Genomic DNA, 16,195 nt, shown 5'->3' with positions numbered 1-16,195 from the left:
GGCTTCTCTGGGGCAGGGGTTCTTAAACTGTGATCTTAAATTGTGTCTTTAAAAATATATACATTTTGATAACTATATTTCAGACAGAATTGGTTTCCTTTGTAATCCTATGCATTTAAAATGATTATTCTGGAAAGGAGTCCATAGGCTTTGCCAGAGAATCTGAAGAACTCTTGTCCTGGGGCTTGCCAGCATGCTTTTCTGAGATGGTAGATCTGAGGTAGGAGGCACTCTGTAGCTCTAGAATAGTTTTGTCCACTGTAAATCTAAGTGGTCTGGCTAAGAATATGACCTGTGATTTAGACCTTACTCAGTATACTCTGCTCATTGTCCAATAGAAACAACTCACTTTAAAAGAATACAAGGAAAACCCATTGAGACTTGAACCTGGGTCCCTGGATTCAAAATCCAGAGAACTGAGTCAGTGCTCCATAAAATAGCTGAGCAGCATCTAAGTTATATCTCTATCACAAGATGTTTAGAAATGACCATCTCCTTTTTATTGTCACATTCATTAGAAAAGTCTTGACATATTTGTAGTGGTGAGAAAAAGCTGTGGCAGGTACTGAGATATGTAAGGTTTAAAAATATATTGCTTTAGTCTTTAGGAAGGCAATTGTGGGTTGTTTCTTCTTATTCATTTATCTATACGTTCAAAATTCTGAGTCTGGAACTCCTGAAAGTCCTCAGGAATGGTATCTGCAGGAAGAAAATGAATGGAAAGTTATTGTGGCTCTTGTAATTCTATCACTAGGGCTTCTAGAGGAGCCCATAGAAGTCACTGTTGAGCAGATAAAGAGGGCTCTATGCAGTGTACAACAAATTCCTACTTTGTCACATCTTGAATTGCAGGGCAATAGCGTAGGCAGATTCCTCCCCCTCTCTTGGTCTCAGTCTCCTTATCTTTAAAATGAGGCAGTTGAATTAGATGGCCTCTAAGGTTCCTTTCTGCTCTCTTAGCTATTAGCCTATGAGTTCTCAGGTAGGTTTTGGTTGTAGGAGAAAGAAGAGGGTGAGAGGGAGAATTTATCTAGTGAGAATAAAAAAATAAACCCTCCTAACCTCCAATCTAATTATGACTGAATCCCTTGTTGGTCCTTGGGTCTTACCCCAAAGCCTAGCCCATTAGTTCTCAAAGTGTGGTCTGCAGACCCTTCGGGATTCTTGATCCTCTCTCAGGGAAAGGATAAGGTTAAAATTATTTTAATAATATCCTGAGATTTCTAATATGGTAAAAATCAATTAGATATAACTCACACTAAAGTTCTTGGGGGGAATCTTCAAAAATTTTTAGGAATGTAAAGTTTAGGATCCCAATGCCATAACTACCTTAAGACCTTAGGTGAAACCCATTCATTTCCAAGGGTCTTAATTTCCTCTTTTGTAAAATGTGAAAAGTGATATCTACATTTTCTTCCCTTATAAGGGGGTTGTGAGGTTAATGTGAATAAGCATTATGTAAATATTTTGAGCTTTTTGGAGGAAAGTATGGCATAAAAACAAGTCAAAGGTCCTTTGGGATAACAGCATTAACAATTTGGTTTTAAGAAGTTACCATTGCAGCGATATTTCAGGTTGGACCAGATAATATTCTCTTGAGAGAAGCAGAAGACTCCCAGTCTCCCACCACGCATGGTGGTGTCGATGGTCACTCCCGAGTCAGCTACCAGCTCGGAGCCCTCATAGAAACGGACCCTGCAGAGAAGGCAACCATCATTATTCCTCATGAGGCTTCAGAAGGGGGAAGAGTAGCACCAACCTTGGTTAGGAATGCCATGCTGGCAGCTATGAGCACAGAATCATGGAAACAAATGTGGAGGAAGGGGCTTGCCACCTCAGGACCAGGTGTCCCCCATCTCTGGAATGTTCTCTTTCCTCATTTCCAGCTTTTAGGACCCATGGTTGTTTTCAAGGCTCAGGTCAAGAGGCACTTCCTTTAAGAGGTCATGCCTGACTTTCTCAGTTGTTAGCACCTTTCCCTCCTTCCCCTACCCCATCACCATGTATTTATTTCATCTGTATCTTGTATTTCCTAGGAGATATAATGACAGGGTCCTGAGGAATCGGGAAGACCTGAATTTGAATCCTCACTCTGATACTTATTGACTGTATATCTTTGAATAAATCATTTAACTCTTTCATTCTTTCTCATCTATAAAATCTGTAAAACAGGTATAAAAGTAGCACCTATCTCAAAGGATTGGTATGAGAATTAAATAAAATAATATAAACAATATAAGCAAAGTACTTTACATATTTACAAATTTAAAAATACTGTATCGATATTAGTGATTGGTATAATTATTAAACACACATTTCTTTAGTAGAATATAAGCTTCTTGAGGGCAGGGACTGGCTCACTTTTGGATTTATATCCCTAGCACCTAGCAGGGTGCCTGACAAATAGCAGGTAACTAATGAATGCTTATATATTGATTCATTGATCAATCACCAAATGGGGAAATTGAAGCCATGACTAAGGAATCTTGGTGGCCAGATCAGGTACTACCATAAACCACATTGGGGCAAATAGCACAAAGTGGGTCTTCAGTCAATTTGGGGATCAGTCTATGACCACCCCAGCCTGCCATCTAGCAGTTTCTTACTTTAACAAATTTTTCTTGTTAACTAGGTACTAAGCTTGTTGATTCTATGCTGCTGAAGGAAGGCAAATGGTGTCAGTGTCCTCTAAACCTGACACCCTGGAACAAACCCCAATAGCTCTGCCTTAGTTAAACTTTGGGAATGATGTGTCCAAATGCCATAGTTTGGCTATAGCCTTAGGAGAACAGGGAGAATGGGTATAAATTTCAAAAAATAAGGTCTCCTCTTCAGACTAAGTCTTGTAGAAGTGAGTTTTTGCCTATGTTGTGTAATTATAAAGTCATGATGGAGTTCACCTGGAAAGTCCCTACCTGTTATCACATAGATGCAGTCCAGACTCTTTCACATATTCCCTTTGAATAGTCTTGTAGAAATATAATCTCATTTAAGTCTCATATCAAAGCACCAAGGTTAGGGCCATCTTGGAATTTCAATCTGTACCCATGTTGGTCATAAGGTTATGGGAGTGAAGGGTCTGACTAAAGACTTGAGAGAATTTCCCGTTGCCTCTTTCTTAGAATCTCACTGTGAGTAGTAGCTTGCTGTGAGAACTCCTAAACTAAGATCTCAGAAGAGCTTGAATATAGACAGGCTTTGAGCAGTGAAAATACGGGAAATGCAGAAGGGTATCTCAACTTAATTTAAATTTAATAAACATTTATTAAGCTTCCTACTATGTGCAAGGAATTTTGTCAGGTCCTGGGATATAGAGACAAAATCCACAATAGTCTCTGCCCTCAAGGAACTTATATTCTACTAGAATGGCTTTTGAAGAACAGGAAGAGAGAGCCAGATCCTGGAATCGTAGCCCCTTAGCCAAGAGCTTTCTATCCTTTTTCCTCCTACCTGATGTAGCCAACCTGGGGTCGGTGTTGGAGGAACCAGCGGTAGGACACCTTGTCTTTCCAGCCAACGTTTCTGGAGTCCTTCCACAACAGCCTCACCTGATCACTGGTGTCCCCAGTATGCCACAGGGAGTTCCTGAGGTGTTCGCCTGGTCCTGTCTTTGACTTGACAGCCTGATTATAGACACAACAAAATTACAAGCCAGAAGGTGCACTTTCATTTGAGAGCCCTGAGTAAAGGCAATAGGCACAGGTCTAATATCTGAAGTTAAGTTTATAATCACACTATTACTTTATTTTATTGTTATATTTTAATAATTGGACTACTGCTGCTGCTGCTGCTACTACTACTACTACTACTACTACTATTTCTTTCTTTCTTTCTTTCTTTCTTTCTTTCTTTCTTTCTTTCTTTCTTTCTTTCTTTCTTTCTTTCTTTCTTTCTTTCTTTCTTTCTTTCTTTCCTAACAAGCCTTGGAAATATGAAGATCAATATAATACAGATAGTTCTTCCTTTACAGAAGTGGACCCTTCTGTAAACCTCCACCTAAAGTGGTTTTTACATATGTGAATTTGCCCTCCAAAGTGGGGAAAGATGGAGGGAATAAGAGAAGCAGGAAGGAAAGGGGCAGCCCACAGTCCTAGGGGAGGGCCGGGACAGAGAATTGAGAGCAGGAGAAGGAATATGCATGGGCGTGGAGATCTCTTTATCATCTCTGATAATCTGATAAGGACAGTTTAATTGATAAGGACAGGACAAGGGAGTTGTCTTTTACCTCTTGCTTCTAGCTCTGGCTCCTGGAGCATGGAGTTTATTATATATATTTCAAGACTCATTTCATGCAACAGAACCCCCCTGAAACTTTGCAGATGCACAGAAGTTACAAATTATGTTACATCAATACACAAAACATTGGCTTCAGAATAGACCAAGGCCAAGGCTGAATTTTGACTAGGTTCTTATCAAAAAGCCAAGTTGGGGAGTATCTTGGCCTTGGCTATAATAGGCAGCAGCATTCCTTGCTGTTAACAGTGTTAACCCTTTATATTCAGGTCTGATAGGAACTTAAAGCTTTTCAATAAGGCCACAATACTTTTCAACAAGAAATCACAAGGATCACAAAAGGGGTCAAAAGAAGAGTCGCAGATTTTTATCTATTCTCTTATTGGTTTCCCACACATGGGGTGGGGTCTCCCCTCTCTGAGCCAGAGGTCTCAAGCTAAGCCCTGAATTCTGAAGGGTTGGTGGCACTGGGGGTCCTTTTTCTTGGAGTTTTTTTTTTTTTTTGGTGGAGGGTTGTGAAGCTATGGAGTGCCCAGTCAAGAGGCAGGCATGGAGGCAGAGCATAATACTGTACAGAAAGTTAACATAGGTATTTTTTCAGAATTTACTTATTTTCAGATTTATGAAAAGTCACATTTACATAATGCAAATTTGCATAGCAAGAACTATCTGTACAATCTTCTTTTCTTTTTTTTAAACCCATACCTTCCATCTTAGAATCAATACTGTGTGTTGGTTCTAAGGCAGAAGAGCACTAAAGGCAAGGCAATGGGGGTTAAGTGACTTGCCCAGGGACACACAATTAGGAAGTGCCTGAGGTCAGATCTGAACCCAGGAATTTCTATCTCTAGACCTGGTTCTCATATTTAAAGGTTCTTGAGCCACCCAACTGCTCCCATAGTCCTTTTTTCTCAAAGGGCTCATAATCTAGCAGGAGAGGAAAGGCAAATACACACAAAAAAAACTAGGAAAAGGGGTGTGTGTGTGTGCTAAGTGTTTGTGTCTGAGTTGTATGTGGGGAGAGAGGACAGGAGGCTCAGATTCCTAGACTGAGGGAGGGAGAGAAAGAGGATGATACCAATACCTTAAGCTGAATGCCTGGTTCAGCCACAGCCCGGAATGGTGTGGCTTGCCAATAGGTCTGTTCTGTCTGCTTCCACATGACCACGTAGAAACTGGAACTGTCTTGGTAACCAAAGATAAAGCCGGCGTAGTCATCATCCGTCTGAGTATTCACGTGGAAGGTGCCTTCAAAGTCCACACCATTGAAAGCTGTGTACCCTGGAGAGAGAAGAAAACGATTTTTAAATAAAGGATTAGGGGGAGAAAGGGAGAACACAAATGTCTCCTCAAGGAGCCCAAGGGGGTAGTATGAGAACTTGGGTACTGTTCAATGGAACTTTACTACACCCTCTCTGGACTTACCAACTGCCAGGCCAGGATCACTGTTCATCGTCTGCACAATTTCCATGCCCTGCAAAGGAAAGAAGATTCAGCCAGTTGAAAGCAATTCTAGAATTGGTAGAATGAGCTCTTGGAACTACATAATTCCAAATGTCATCTTGTTTTGTTGGTATGTTGACATTTAAAATAGTATATGCCCCTGAATACACCCTTAAAACTATTTCATTGGGGGTATATTGGTGTCTCAGTGGACTAAGATCCAGGCCTAGAGATGGGTTCATATCTGATCTCAGACCCTTCCTAGCTGTGTGACCCTGGGCAAGTCACTTACCCCCATTGCCTAGCCCTTACCACTCTTCTGCCTTGGAAGCAATACACAGTATTTGTCAGGTCTTAAGGGGTCCTGACAAACATCCGGGGGTTCCAAAGGGGTGAGGAGAATGAGATGTGAGGAGCAGGATGACACTAGTCAGGAGAGTCAGTGAAGCTGGTAGCAATCAGAGGCAAAGTTTATTGATCAGAGCTGGTATTTTATAGAGAAAGTGACATAGGCTAAGGGATTAGGGAAGCCTTTTGCAGGGACAATAGATTGTAATGATTTACACTCTTAGTACAATGACTTAGTTTACCTCACAAAAACTTAGAGTTTTCTATAGGATAATAATTCAATATGTCAACATGTAACCATCTAGTCCAGATTCTCAGGGAAATGTTTGGCTTCAGTAGTTAGAACTAGGACAACCAGTTGTTGCCAAGTAGAAGAGGGTTTTTTGGGGGACTCATGTGATGACTAGGCTGCGTGACTGATTTTGGCCAGACCATGGCTTCCCAGAGACCTTGCAATCTGGGATTCACTCTCACTCCTGGGGTCTACAAGCACTGATTCTAAGACAGAAGGTAAGGGTTTAAAAAAAAAAAAAGAAGTCATTGTCCTTACTCTTTTTTCCACAGTCATCAAAGCCCAGTGACAGGACAAAAGTCAAGATATTGGACTGTGAAAGATTGTCTACCTTTTGATCCAGCCATACCACTTCTGGGTTGGTACCCCAAAGAGATAATGAGGAAAAAGACTTGTACAAAAATATTTATAGTCTCACTCTTTGTGGTGGCAAAAAATTGGAAAATGAGGGGATGTCCTTCAATTGGGGAATAGCTGAACAAATTGTGGTATCTGTTGGTGACGGAATATTATTGTGCTAAAAGGAATAATAAACTGGAGGAATTCCATGTGAACTGGAACAATCTCCAGGAATTGATGCAGAGTGAAAGGAGCAGAACCAGGAGAACATTGTACACAGAGACAACTGTGGTACAATCGATTGCAATGGACTTCTCTACTAGCAGCAATGCAATGACCCAGGCCAATTCTGAGGGATTTATGAGAAAGAACGCTATCCACATTCAGAAAAAGAACTGTGAGAGTAGAAACGCAGAAGAAAACATAAGATCGATCACATGGTTCAATGGGGATATGATTGGGGATGTTGACTTTAAATGATCACTCTACTGCAAATAATTATAAAATGGAAATAGCTTTTGAAAAATGATACATGCAAAACCCAGTGGAATTGCTCATTGCTTCCAGGAGGGGGGAGCGAGGAGGGGAGGGAAAGAACATGAATCATGTAACCATGGCAAAAAATTTTAAATTAATTAATTAAAAAAAAAAGACAATGGGCCATGACCCAGTATGCACCAGATGATCTTGGGCTCTTTGATGTCTGACCAAACTCTAAGCTCTCCACAGTGCCTGCTTCAGTTGTTTTTGTGACCGCTGGAACAAATTATTCTACCTGCCCATTCTACCAGAGGAAGTCTTCGCATGCCTGGGGTGGGCATCCCCCTAATTCATTGATAGGTTTGAAGCCTCTTGGTTACCCTCAACCTGGTTTAGCCTGTTTGCCAAGAAGGTATTACTACAGTCTGGCTGCTGTGCATGCTACTACTTCTTGGAGCCACAGGTGACAGGTGGACCCCAAAGATGGATGGGCAGTCCTGAAAAGGGCTCAGCAAGTCCTCACACTATAGGTGCCAGTCTTCCCAAACACATAGCTGTGATTGTTCTGCAACTCATTGTCTTAGAGAACTGGCTGAGGCAGTGAGAGGTTAAATGACTTGCCCTAGGTCTCACTGCCACTACGGGACAGAGGTGGGATTTGAACCCACATATTTCTGATTCTGAGGTCAGTTCTCTAACCATTACACTGCAAGACAAGAGTTCAGTCTTCAAGCAGCTTGCATTCTAAGTGTGTGTGTTGGTGCAGTGGAGCATTGTACAACACAGATAAGGTACAACGTTAATTGTGGGGAGAGCAAGAACGTCAGAAAATAGTGGGGGCCATGAAGATAGCTAAAGCAGAGGTGAGAAGGGAGTCCCTTCTAGGCACTTGGAGCTGGAAACGAGGCAGCCCATATGAAGGCATGATGGGAGATGGGACATAGAGGGTTAAGTTAGGAGGAAGGACTGGAAGGCTTGTTTGGCTGAATGCAGTATATGAATGGGAGGAAGTCATAAAAAAGCAGGCTGGAGAGGCAGTTTGGAGCCAGATTGTGGGTGGGTTTAAACTGCCAGGTGGGGGAGTTTGATTTTTATTATAAAGAGCAGTTTGGGATTGTTCAAAGTGCCTGGTAACTTCTCTAGTGAAATCCATGCCATTCTCCTCCTCCTATTCAGATCTGGGCCCACATCACCATCTGTCCTTTTTGTCTAAGAGAAATGGACTGCTGGACTAACCCAGGGGACCATCTTGCCTTTTTTTTTTTTTTTAAACCCTTACCTTGTGTCTTAGAATTGATACTATGTATTGGTTCCAAGGCAGAAGAGAGGTAAGGTCTAGGCAATGGAGGTCAAATGATTTGCCCATGGGTACATTGCTAGGAAGTATCTGAGGTCAGATTTGAACCCACCTCAATTTTTGAGGGGAGTGAAAAGAGCCTGCTATAGAAGCACTTTGCCTTAGTTAGGGAATTCAACTAATAGCCAATTACTACCTCCTTTCTATTTACTTAAAAACTTTTGTTTTCAGTCACATCTGCATCTTCATGACCTCATTTGGAGTTTTCTTGGCAAAGATCCTGGAATGGTTTGCCATTTTCTTCTCCATCTCATTTTACAGATGAGGAAACTGAGGCAAATAGGGTTAAGTGACTTTGCCTAGTGTCACCCAGTTAGTAAGTGTCTGAAGCCAGATTTGAACTCAGGAAGATGTCTTACTAACTCCAGGTGTGGCACTTTATACACTAAGCCACCTAACTACCAATCCTTGAATGTTTTTTAATTACTAGTGACTCGACTATTCTGTTTTTGTCACAAAGAGTTCTACTGCAGTGTCGCTCTAAGTCCCAGGAAGTTCCTCATTTTTCAGATGTTAGCCATAGGGTCAGAGGTTTGGAGCTCAAAGGGACCTTAGAAGTCATCTGCTCCAACCCTGTAATTTTGCAGGTCAGAGACTTGCCTATGGTCACACAACTAATAAATTAGCTGGATAGGATACCACAACTGTAGGCTTATATCTGAAAGTCACGACAGAAAGAATAAGCACTGTAAGCACAAAATATTTATAGCAGCTCTTTTCTTAGTAGTCCCCAACTGAGAAATAAGAGGATTTCTTCCTCTTAGGGATGATTAAATTATACTATCTTTCTAAATAAATAAATAATCAAAATAATAATGAATAGTTTGTGTAAATTATTCAATAATTAAATAAACTAATGAATTACATTAAATAATTATGTGGGTTTATAAATGACATATGGATGGTTGATGATATACTATCATTGACCATTCATATACTATTCACATATAATATATTATCTATCATTCATATACTATTCACATATGATATACCATCTACCATTCATATACTATTCACATGTGATATATCATCTACCATTCATATACTATGCACATATGATATACCATCTACTATTCACATATAATATATATCTGCCATTCATATACTATTCACATATAATAGACCATCTATCATTCATATACTATTCACATATGATATATTATCTGCCATTCATATACTATTCACATCTGGTATATCAAATAACATTCATATGCCATTATTATATGAGTATTGATATGTGAATGGTATGTACATGTAATGGTATATTATTTATATTATATGTTATATAATATGTATAATATATTGTATGATTATAATAATATGTTATGATATAAGAAATGATGGGATAAATGGTTTCAGGGAAAGCCTCTATGAATTGGTTCAGAGAAGTAAGAGAAGAATTTAGGCAATGACAACAATGACACTGTAGATAAAATCAAAGACTTTAGAATTCTGATCAGTGCAATCATAATCCCTCAACTCCTGCCAGAGAGTTTAGGGACTTAAAATGCAGAGAGACATATATTTTGCGGCACAATCATTATCAGTGAATACTATATTTATGATGAGGTTTTAGGGTATTTTTTGTTTAGTGTTTTTGGCTCCATGGTGTGTTGTGGGAGTAAGGAGAGGGACAAATTACAAATAAATGTAAAAATGTAAAAAGTCTAAAAAATATATATTTTTTAAGTTGCAGAGATGAGATTTGAATCTGGTCCCTCTGACTCCAAATTAAGGACTTTTCCTACTCTCCCATGCCTTTGTTAGTAAAAAAATAAAACCAAACCGGAAAATTGGACAGGAATTAGATGCCTTGTTTGTAATCCTAGCTCCACTACTTTCTAAAAGGTAGAGCTTTAAGGTTTGCAAAATGCTATGTAAATAGTAATTCATTTAATCCGCAACCCTGGGAAGTAGGTGATATTTTCATTTCCATTTTAGAAATGTGGCAACAGGTAGACAGAGGTTAGTGATTTACCCAGGGTCAAATGGCTAATAAGTGTTTGAGATTGATCTGAATGCAGATCTTTTTGGTTCTGTGCTCTACATTCCTAGCTATCTATAGATGGGAAAATGAGAAACTGCTGTGTAACTCTGGGTATGTTACCCAGACTCTGTGTTTTACCTTATTTATTTGTTCATTGGGAAGATCCTGCCACCTTAAATTCTTCTTTTTTTCATGGGTGGGAGTAGGATAGGGAGAATTATAAATGCAGTAACATTAATAATAGTAGGAGTGGGGGCAGCTAGTTTGGCTCAGTGGTGCCAAAGCTGGGGATGGGAGGTTCTGGGCTCAAATCTAGCCTCAGACAATTTCTAGCCTTGTGACTCTAGGCAAGTCACTTAACCTCTATTACCTAACCATTTCTGTTCTTCTGTCTTGGAATAAATACTTAGTATAGACTCTAAGATAGAAGGTAAGGGTTTAGGGAAAAAAAATTAATAATAGGGATGGGTCACTTCCTACCACAGAAACATTGGTAAAATCAGAGTAATAAATGTTCCTAGAAGGGGAAGACAAGCATGCATTTGTGAGACCCACAATTCTCCCACTAAACCAAAGGGCAAACTTACTTGGTTCAGAACCACCCAATTGGGATCAATCTGGGCATCACCTTCAGGGTCCAGGACAACGGTCTGGTAGGCTCTGAAATCGGTCAGGGTGACCTCGGCATTCTCAGGGCAAACATCGATGCGGTCAATGACCTGGTCTTGGTCAAAGTCTGTTTCACAGATATCCCCCACACCGTCACCTGGATGCGTCAGGGAAACAGGAGAAAGGTTTGATGACAGTGGTACCCACTCATCCTTCCTAGCTAAGGATAAGGATGATCAGACAATAAGCACAAAAGACAAAGCCCTTCCTGAAACTAACCTCATCCTGAAGCCTCCAATAGCTGATCTACTTTCAGCTCCCAGGCTAAAGACAGAAATTGCCCCAGGCTGGAGGTGTCTCTGTCCCACCAACCCAGTGAGGAATCAGTTGTTCTAGCTCTTGGGACAGAAACTGGTGATTACTGGGAGACCTGGCTAAACATTCATGTCTAATTAAAGCTTTATTCAGGGCTTTGCCCAAACTGGATGGACCAAACTAATATGGACCTTTGAATAAAAATAAATAAAAAATTAAACACAAGCATTACATCTAGCAACTTTAGCTGGCATATCTCAAAGCTCTCTGAGGCCATATTTCTTCTCTCTATTCCCTCCTTAGTTTGGGGACTTTGGGTGGCAAAGCTAGCAGTGTGTACCCTCTACTTTTGATCTCTTTAAGGACTTTGCTCTTTCCATCTTTCCATGCCCCATCTTCACTTCTGCCCTCACCTCCTTCCCTCTCTCTTAAAGCCCTAGTAATGTCAAAAGTCTCCTCTCCCTTTGCAGACACTGTATATGGTATTCTGTTCCAAATTTTTTCTTCGCACACAGATATATTTGTAGGTCTGGACTCTTCCCTTTTTACTGACATTTGTGACTTAAATCATAGAGATTCAAATGCAGATTACAGCAATACAGAGAAATAAGCTTCGTTATGAAAACCCTGTATCTGAGGAGTACTCATGGAAAAGTGAGTGTGCTTCTTTTGACAACATAAAAAAAAACTTTAACATGGATGACTTTTGACGAAAGGTTGAATGAAGAAACTGCAATGGAATCTATTTGCTCCATAAGATATAATGTGAGGAATTCATATAAATCAGGGAAGACTGAATAGATATCAGGATGAACATGATATGGGATGTAAGTAGAACATGGGAAATATTATGTACAGTGAACACAAAAATGTAAGTGAAAATAAGAATAAAATGAATACTATTGCAATGACCCATCTTGGCCCTGGAGAAGAACGGAAGAACCGTACTACTCTTCTTTGTTTCCTAGGACGAGTGGGAGATGAGAGGTAAAAGATGTTGCATGTACTGTTAGATGTGTTCCCTCTATTGCTTGGATTGAATGCTGCTCTTAGAATCCAATGCATACTCAATGGGTGGGTGTACAGTGGTAACCAGAGTGAAAACATGATCTATGACTCCCCAGAGAAGCTAAACTACCTTGATTAAATGTAAACACCAAAAGAAACTCCAACCATCCCACAGGAAAAACTTGCACATGACCCTGGGCCATCCCTGGCACTAGCTCTTCTTCTGTTTCTATACTGACCTAGAGTTGGGATAGAGATCTACCATGTTCCTTTGTCCTTCTGCCACCCAGGAATGGCATCTTGTGAGTAAATGTACACAATTAACCCAATTATCCCTAATAAATCCTATTAATAACCAAGCTGGCATGGACCCTCTTTCTTCAGGATCTCATTCTCTTAGAGGGTATGCCAAACTACAAAAAGCATATAGAACCGATTTGCTCCCTTATATTTGGCATAATTGGCAAAGAGTTTACCCCCTACAAATCTTGTATCCCTATAATGGATTGGCTTATATCTAGAAATTATTTTTTGATATAAAAACAAAAGGGATCAATGAAACATCATTTTGAAAAAAACAAAGTATTATATGATTGATCACGTGCTTCAATGGGGATGTGATTGGGGTTTTGGAGTTAAAAGATCACTCTATTGCCAATATAAATAATATGGAAATAGGTTTTGAACAATGATATGTCTATAACTCAGTGGAATTGCTTGTCAGCTCCAGGAGCAGGGAAGGAAGAGGTGGGAGGGGGGATCATGAATCATGTAACCATGGAAAAATATTCTAAATTAATGAATTTATCAATAATAATGATAGATAATACTATAATAATAATAAATAACTCCTAAATTTATAAATAAATAAAACCTCAGAAGAACAAAAGAAAAACAAAATATTGGTGTATAGATGTGTGGCTGTGTCATGTATCTGGGTAACTGTCTATACCACGATGTAGTTTTATTGGCTTACTGTTGATATCTTCCTGGGATGGGTTGGGCACAAGTCTGCAGTTGTCAGGGCCCGGCGGGACGAGGTCTGGGATCCCATCATTGTCATCATCATCATCACATTCGTCTCCCAGCCCGTCTTTATCTGTGTCTAGCTGGGAGCTGTTAATGACGGTTGGGCAGTTGTCAGTGCTGTCCTGATGTCCGTCTCCATCACTGCAGAGAGAAGATAGGGAGGGGGCAATAAGAAAGACCTTTTAGACCATTGGGCTATAAGCTCCTGACTTGTTTTTATTTATTTATTTATTTATTTTTTAAACCCTTGTACTTTGGTGTATTGTCTCATAGGTGGAAGATTGGTAAGGGTGGGCAATGGGGATCAAGTGACTTGCCCAGGGTCACACAGCTGGGAAGTGGCTGAGGCCGGGTTTGAACCTAGGATCTTCTGTCTCTAGGCCTGGCTCTCAATCCACTGAGCTACCCAGCTGCCCCCTCCTGACTTGTTTTAAATACATCTTAAACATATTGTCTCAGAGAGGATCAAGGGCCAACTGGCAGGGGTGAAAATTAGGGGATTGGGTTTACAGTGAAGTTTTTCTCTTTGCCATTTGCCTTTTTTATTTTTCTTTAACCAATTAAGACAAAACTTCAGGGGCAACGAGGTGGCTCAGTGGATTGAGAACTAGGTTTAGAGGTTCTCAGCTCAAATATGGCTTTCGATACTTCCTAGGTGTGTGTCTCTGGGCAAGTCACTTAACTTCCATTGCATGGTCCTTACTGCTCTTCTGCCATGTGACCAATACTTAATATTAATTTTAAGAGAAAAGTTAAGTGTTTAAAAAGAAAAAAGCAAAGAAAAGAAAACATTAGATTCAGAATCAGAATCCCTGGGAAGAAGCTCTGCTACCGATTCTCTGTTGTAACTTTGGATAAATCACTTAATGTCTTTGGGCCTCAGTTTTAATGGTAAAATGAGTCCATCAGACTGGATGTCCTAGGAGATAGTGTGGTACAGTGGAGAGAGCACTCACTGGCTCTGGAGTCAGATAATTGGTGTTCAAACGGTGTCTTCAACATTTATTCCCTGGGTGATCTTGGACAAATTAGTTAACTTCCTTCAGTCTCGATTTTGTCATCTGGAAAATGAGGGCTTTGATGGTCCCTAAGACTCCTGCCAAGTTGAAAGACGGACTTCTACACGTCAATACTTCAATTCTAGTGTCTTGGCTAAAAATCCCATGATCCCATACTAGACTGGGAGAAGACAAGATCCTTGGCACAATGGAGAGAGTGCTGGAATGGAATCAGGAAGACCTGAGTTCATATGTGGCCCTCCTCAACATTAGCTATGTGACCTTAGGCAAATCTCTTAACCTCTATCTGCCTCTATTTTCTCATCCATAAAATGAATGGAAAATAATAGTACCTACCTTCCAGGATTATTGTGAGGATCAAATAAAATAACATAATCAAATCTTTTAAGTACATAATTAAATAATTATTAAAATTAAATAATTAAAGTACTTTACAAACCTTAAAGTGTTATATAAATGGTAGCTATATTTCCAACAGGAATTTAGAAATGAATGCCTTGGGGAGAAAATGACAAGGTGAATGATCACTCTATACCTTCTAAGATCACTTTAATTTTGAGGAAGCAGATCTGGATTAGCCCTGATCTAGAGAATTCCCTTCTTCCAAGGATTCCCAGGGTTCAGGTACACTGTAAGATAAGTCTGGCTTCCTCTTTCATTCAAGAAACCATAGAATCCATTCTGTCTTCTAGGGAGTTTTCCTAACTGGACCTGATCTAAGACAGTGAATACCCATTTTGTTCTCACATTCCTGCCCTGGTCCTGAGGCTGTCCCCTTAAATCAACCTCCAGTGACAGAAAAGAGGCAGAAAGGGATGGGGAGGCAGAGAGCCATTAATACCAAAGTGAGGCTGTTCATTGCCATATCACCCTTACTCAGTGAGTGAGAATCTGGAGAAGGGAAACCAGTGTAAAGGAGTATGAAGTCCCATGGCCCAAGTGATGGGATTTCCTGTCCTGTTTTAAAAACCATTAGGTTGAGCTGTTTCATCAATATCTTTTCTTTATCTTTGAATGGTTTTATGTAGAAGTAAGAGATTTTATTTCTCTCTCTTTTTTTGGATTTAAAATATCCAATTTTGTTGAAATTAAAATATATCTAGGTGAGTCATAGTACCCAGAAGTTAGTGCAAAAGGATGCTTTAAAATTTGGAAAATATCTGACTTAGTATTCTGGCAGCAGATAATAACAATAACTATAATTTACTTTATCTATTTCTTTGAATTTGACAAAATGTATTTCTTCCACAACTGTAGTGCAAGCTGCTCTGAAAATGAGTCTTGAGATAAGGTTTTCTGAGCAATGGCACTGACCCCAATCAACCGGAGACTCCTATGTGGGCCCAAGAATGGAGATAGGGAGGCTCTATTTATGAGTCGCTCACTGACTGCCACTCTGTGGGCTCTGTGGAAATGAAGGACGGTGTATTTTTATGGGTAAATATTAAACACTGAGTCCACTGGGGTTTAGAGAAAGGGGAAAAGGAATGTGGAATGGTGCTATGGTCTAACAGGCAATGTAGGGAATTCACGCTCTCTCTTATTCCTTTTCTGGCTTCTGTAAAGATTTCCTGAGGATGTAAAAAGGCTAGGACTAGAAAATGACTTTAAGTTTCTCTAGGGAAGAGACTGCAATATTCTTGTCTTCATCTTTCTTTTTCTGCCTCACTCACAGTCTACCTCACTCTTTGTGAGCTTCTTTCTCTCTCTGTCTCTGTCTATCTCCTCTCCTCTCC

The 16,195-nt window shown here is 40.0% G+C and overlaps 1 protein-coding gene across 1 annotated transcript in view; it reads right to left on the bottom strand.

Annotated features, from left to right (window-relative positions):
- Positions 1–477: 477 nt before the first annotated feature.
- Positions 478–16,195, bottom strand: part of THBS4 (thrombospondin 4) — a 70,416-nt gene continuing 54,698 nt past the window's right edge. The window contains exons 16-22 of the mRNA XM_044680949.1: positions 13,388–13,581; positions 11,067–11,245; positions 5,659–5,707; positions 5,318–5,514; positions 3,451–3,623; positions 1,556–1,695; positions 478–699 (exon numbers count right to left, since the gene is read on the bottom strand). Of these exons, the coding sequence (XP_044536884.1) occupies positions 638–699; positions 1,556–1,695; positions 3,451–3,623; positions 5,318–5,514; positions 5,659–5,707; positions 11,067–11,245; positions 13,388–13,581 (994 nt within the window). The 3' untranslated portion in view covers positions 478–637. The remainder of the gene's footprint in view (positions 700–1,555; positions 1,696–3,450; positions 3,624–5,317; positions 5,515–5,658; positions 5,708–11,066; positions 11,246–13,387; positions 13,582–16,195) is intronic.

This window comes from Gracilinanus agilis, chromosome 1, assembly GCF_016433145.1.
Source record: "Gracilinanus agilis isolate LMUSP501 chromosome 1, AgileGrace, whole genome shotgun sequence".
NCBI classification, from domain to species: domain Eukaryota; kingdom Metazoa; phylum Chordata; class Mammalia; order Didelphimorphia; family Didelphidae; genus Gracilinanus; species Gracilinanus agilis.
The sequence above is the reverse complement of the archived record's forward strand: the minus strand, read 5'-3'. Positions and strand labels throughout refer to the sequence as shown.